General features: G+C 39.7%; 1 protein-coding gene and 1 long non-coding RNA gene across 2 annotated transcripts in view; one reads left to right on the top strand and one right to left on the bottom strand.

The window, feature by feature from the left end:
- LOC118337104 overlaps nucleotides 1–5,737 on the top strand; it is a 9,985-nt gene that overhangs the window by 1,693 nt on the left and 2,555 nt on the right. Inside the window, exons 2-4 of the mRNA XM_035673969.1 lie at nucleotides 369–998; nucleotides 1,582–1,912; nucleotides 2,032–2,207. Coding sequence (XP_035529862.1) covers nucleotides 397–998; nucleotides 1,582–1,912; nucleotides 2,032–2,207 — 1,109 coding nt within the window. The 5' untranslated portion in view covers nucleotides 369–396. The remainder of the gene's footprint in view (nucleotides 1–368; nucleotides 999–1,581; nucleotides 1,913–2,031; nucleotides 2,208–5,737) is intronic.
- On the bottom strand, nucleotides 3,382–5,588 carry LOC118337107. The gene is made up of 3 exons (XR_004797139.1): nucleotides 5,450–5,588; nucleotides 4,088–4,312; nucleotides 3,382–3,415 (listed from the first exon to the last, which is right to left on the bottom strand). It is a non-coding gene; the product is annotated as an uncharacterized LOC118337107 (long non-coding RNA).

Raw genomic sequence — 5,737 nt, 5'->3', positions numbered from 1 at the left:
TATCTTATCTTATCTTAAATTACATTTTGAAGCTATAATTTAAACCCTGAGCTCAGTTATTTTTATCCACTGCAGCAATGTGGCTCTAGGGACCATTGTGGTCTCAACTGAAAAATAAACAACTGTTATGGTTAACATTTTTTCGATTTTATCAATTTTAGGTCTCAACAACTCTTGTGTGGATTGCCATGAAATTTAGTTCAAACATACATGTTCCCCTCAAGAGGAAAAACGAATGATAGGATGAAACTTTTATTTGACATTAAGAGTTTGTGATCGCATTCACACCTGTATATTGCAGTAATGGCAGCTTGGCTTGTTCTTCAAATGTGTAATCTTTCTAACTTTGACTCCTTATTCTGCCCCAGGTTGGGAATCAATCTCGTCTGTGGCTGGATGGACAAAACAAAAGAATTAAAAAGGAAGTTATTCTTCCTCTTCGTTGCTACCTTTGTCTTCCTCCTCTTCATCACTGTGAGAACACCTAGGATATACAGGTCCACCCCAAAGCCGTGTGGGCCTGCAAAGATTTGCCCCTTCTACATCTCTGAGGAGACCATCACCCCCCTCAACAATACTAAGCACTTACTAGTGTCAGCCTTCATGGACCACAGAGTGAATGGCTTTGATATACGCATCATTGGGTTATTAAGGACAGACTCCATCCAACCTCTTTACTGTCTTTTCTGCTGTGACGGCCACTTATCAACTCCAACTCTAACTCCAACTAAGATTTTACAACACCCGGAAAGCTTTGGTTTTCCCTTCGTCACTACAGATTTCATGTGTCAGATTCCTCAAAACTGCAATGCCACACATGTTACTCTTCTGACTGAGCCAGACAGACAGACGGTATTTAACCAAATTTGGCTTCCTATAAGAAACAAAAAGACTGAGGGGAACAGGGAGAAAAAGTTGAACTTCACAGTCTGCATCTCCAACCTGTTTGGAGACTACAACAATGTGCTTCAGTTTGCACAGACCCTGGAGATGTACAGGTCAGCACAGCAACAATACCACAAATCACACTGTCAAACTAGAAATTTTATTTTATTATTTCCTGCAGTGTGAATGCTGAGAGCGAAACTAATTTCTAAAGCATTGCTGAAATTGCAGAAATGAATTGCCAGATAAATCTCAAAGCACAAACTTACTGTACTGCAGAACATTTGGGAGTTGAGCCACTGTCACTGCAGTACTCACAGGGAGTGTGGACGTGCACTGAAACCACGACACCACTAAACACAACGGCAGGCATCACAGGGCTGCATGAGGTTCAGATGTCAGTTGACGTGTTTTGGTGTACGTGTGTCAGTGCAACCCATATAGCATAACGAAAAAAGTTAGCAACTTAAAAGGTAGTAATATGTCAGTGTTTCTGTAGCTTGCTTCTGCTGTCTTCAAATGGCAGGTTTTTAATGCAATTATTCAGTGCTGTGAGCACCACAGTTTGCTCATCTCCATTTTATTTGGATGAACTCTCAGCAATACATATGTCTAATCCTGGGCTAAATGACATGTTTGTTTTATTTTTTAATTTGGGTGAACCAATCATTTAACGTTAGCCTCATCTCGTCCCAGGCTGATAGGTGTGGACAGAGTGGTGATCTATAACACCAGCTGCGGCCCAGAACTCAACCGCCTGTTGCAGATCTACAGTCAGGAGGGCTTCGTGGAGATGGTTCCTTGGCCCATTCACAAACATCTGAATCCATCTCGAGGCTGGCTCTTCTCAGAGAGCGGTGGGGACGTGCACTACTTTGGACAGATGATCACGCTTAATGAGTGCATTTACAGATCCATGGACCGGTCCCGCTACGTCCTGTTGAACGACATAGATGAGATTATAATGCCATACCAACACAACAACCTGATGTCTGTGATGAACATGCTCCAACAGCAGCATCCAAATGTAGGGTGTTTTTGGCAGGCATTTGAGGAATACAAATATTACATAAATATTCAAATATTTGCTATTTATTAATATGCATATTCTCTTTCCGTCTTTCCATGTTGTGCCCCGTCCTGTAGACGGGGGTGTTCCTCATTGAGAACCATATTTTCCCCAAGATTCATTTTGAGCCAAGTGGGAGGTTTCACCTGCCTCAGTGGAACGGGGTGTCAGGGGTTAATATTCTGGAGCACATCTACAGGGAAGACCCTGACCGAAGTAAATACCACCCGCACAAGATGATAATTCAACCAAGGTATGCTTAATTTGTTAGACTGAAAAAAGTCTTTTTTTAAAACACACCATAGTAAAAGTATAGTCAAATGCTGTTAAACTCACAATAGCCCAAAAAATGCTTAAAGAAATATTGCTACAGGGAAGACATATTGTAGGCTAACCCGGAAGTTGGCATCGCCGTGGTTCCTTCAACAAAAAGACAGTGGGATTTTTCTATTGCATTTTGGATTAATGCAGAAAATATAATTTGTGGTGAACAAAACAATACGATACTTATAAATTTTGTTCAGCAAGATAATCTTAACAAATTAATACCACTTTTATGATTTTTTTAAGTGTAAATGCGATTGCCAGAAGTAAAAAGCTCACGTTATATGGCTACAAATGGACTACACCACATCACAAGACTCCAATGACCTAAATCTTGTTATTAAAATCAGCAAGTTGGAAAGTTTGAGTTAAGAATAGTTTGCAAAAGTGTGAGTATAAACACAACAACGCTGTAAAAGCGGACTACTGAGTAGATAAGTCTCCTTGTTCTGCGTGCTGCTGTTTAATGTCGACTTCTGTAGTCTAATATAGCCACTTGTTTTTTAAAAGAAGTAAAAGCTTATCAATTCACAGGTGCGGTATTTACTGACATACTAGTGAGGGAATATATAGAGATATATTTACAGATCCATTTACAGACCCAAAAAATCCAAGAGTCCAAGTTTCAAGCTTCTAAAATGTGGGGATCTGTGGCTTTTGTTATATATATATAATATATATATATTATATATATATATATTATATAATGTTACGCTCTTCCGATTCATTTGCAATGAACTGTAATTTGCATCAGGCAAGATAAGATAAGAATAAGACATTCCTTTAATAGTCCCACAATGGGAAACTTCCAATACAACACCAAACATGTGGTGTGTTATGGCTGTCCTAAAACTAGAGAGAGTCCACAGTCACAGCCAGTGTGTATATATATATATATTATCCTGTCAGCGTCCATGAAGGAACTGAACCTTAGTCTGAGCATTGGTTAGAGTTTCAGATAAACTGTACTATTACAAAATGTGGAACTGGGATGCAGCCTAGATTTAAACCAACCATATGACAGGAAGTCACATTGAGTGCTAATATTGTTCTTTTACGCTTCATTTGATCCATTGTCTTACCTTTATGAAAGGCTGCTCTGAGCGTCTGAGCTGCTGATAGGTTGATCCTCTCCAGCTAATGAAATAAAAAGAGAAAACACATATTATTACAATCAAAATATAAATATAATATATATATATATATATATATAGTTATAATATATATATATATATATATATATATGGACACGTTGTGGCTATAATGGCTGTGTCACCTAGACTTGAACTTGCAGGGTTTAAAATGCAGCTGTGTCCTAAATTCACCCCGAACTGCTCCATCAAAACGGGCTCAACTTAGCTGGATGTATGTTTACTGCCCCACACAGGCGATTCAAAGGAACGACGGTCACAGAAACTGGATTTACCTGTGAGTTCACTTAAGCAAACATATCAAATATCCTTTGAGGAAATTTGTTAAATAATACAGTGTGTATTTTAACATTTACAGTCTAGTTGCCCTTTTTGTTTGTCACAAAAGTAGATTTTGATCAGTCTAAAACAATAATATATATATATATAATAACTTTAAATTCTACTTCAGAATCAATAATGTCGAATACATTAGTCTACATTAAAACTGTGGTGGTAATCAGTCATACAATATATTTATGTTCACCTGCCTAAATTACAGACTGACCCTCTATAATGATGCATTAATTAATATACGGTTGCCCCTTTCTTTGCTACGTAACACAGCGGATTTAATGGGCAAATTCACTAAAAAAAAAGGTGTCATGAGGGGTTTTACCTCGTTGAAAACGGGGTACATCACGGCGTACAGCGTCATGGATACCATGGAGTTTGTCTCCGCTTCATTCTTCATCTCCTCCATTGTCATCCTCCAGGGAGGAGCAGCTCTTGGTGAAAAGGTGAGGAGGAAATTGAAGCTCACACACACTCACACATACACTCACCCACTCACACACACTCACACACACTCTGAAAACCACACGAGCTCCAGAGTGACAAGAGCCTGGATGCAAAAAATGAAACACAACAGAAGGGTTTGGTGGTCATATTTAACCAGTACAGTATTTTTTTTAATGAGCCTCTCTTATATTTGGTTATTCATAAACATACACAGATCTGATCCTCCGTGTCAGTACTGGGTACCAATCCAGTGTCAGAAAACTCAGCTATAAGTTACATTCGTTGAGTTACGGGTGGCTGCTGACGGCTGACATCAGTCCCTGGGCTCATGTAAAATCCCCACGAGCACATAGTAGTGGGGTGTTAAGATTTTAAATGTACTGGATACGTCGTATCTGCAAATACCAGGAGTTTAAGCTCTGGCATTGGTACTAAAACAGTTGGATCTGTATTTACTTAACAGCTCATTTTACAGTTAAAATATAAACCGTGACAGTGAATCTGCATTACCTAATATCTGAGGCATTTACAGCATTTCATTGTTACTCATTAGCCAACTTATTCGACATATATCAAGATAACACAAGGTCGCTTACGAATGAACAGGATGGGATGACTTATTGGTTAAAATTGGAGGAGGGGAGTGGCACAGTAATATTACCTGGCAAAGCCAATGTGACCAAAAGGCAACTTAAACGTGTAATAATGCAAATTACAAGCAATTGTTTTGACACATTTCTAAGCGTCTAATCTAAAGAGCAAGAACACAGCGCAGCTCAGCTCAGCTAGCCTTTTCAATCAGCTACTAGTGCCTTTCATTACCTGCCCAAAACAATCTACCACATACAGTGCGATGATGTTTGTGAGCCAGTGTTTGACGCTTGCTACCCGACAGGCTAAAAGTAGCACACTGGATGTGGCTAACAAAGTAGCTGCTGCACCCTTAACCGCGGTTTGTCGTTTTATCTAAGGGGATACTCTTTCTTAATCCACCATCAGAACGACAGCTCACTGGGTACGGATACAAATGTGTTGCGATCCTCCCGTAAAGACACCCAATTGAGGCCTATGGCCGACAAATCGATGGTAGCGAACTGCTAGCAGTTATCGGCGTAGCTTGCGTGCTAGCTACAGTAAATTGGAGATTTCTATCAGCCGAAGCGCCAAAACGCGTCAACTAACTGCTTACGGACGTTTGTGTGAGTCGGTATATGCGTGTCAAGTGTGTACTCGTATCTACCTTTGGTCTGGCTTCTTAAATGGGTTGGTTCCGCCGTCGATTGCCTTTTAGCTGCTGTGTTTTCTTTACAACTTAAGGCGGAAGTTTTTTAGGACTGGGCTGAGCGACATCTTCCGGACCGTTGCTACGTAAACAGACGCCGTCCAATCAGAGGGCGGATGGATATAGCGACTGTGACGTAATATAAAATAGTTACATTTATGTTATTGTTGTGTTTTTGTTGTTGTTGTTGTTGTTGTTGTTGTTGTTGTTATTTTATGGAGGTCTAACAGTTCTTTTAAATAAAAA

Source organism: Morone saxatilis, unplaced genomic scaffold (assembly GCF_004916995.1).
Source record: "Morone saxatilis isolate NCDOM2014 unplaced genomic scaffold, NCSU_SB_2.0 Contig3, whole genome shotgun sequence".
NCBI lineage: Eukaryota > Metazoa > Chordata > Actinopteri > Moronidae > Morone > Morone saxatilis.
The sequence above is the reverse complement of the archived record's forward strand: the minus strand, read 5'-3'. Positions and strand labels throughout refer to the sequence as shown.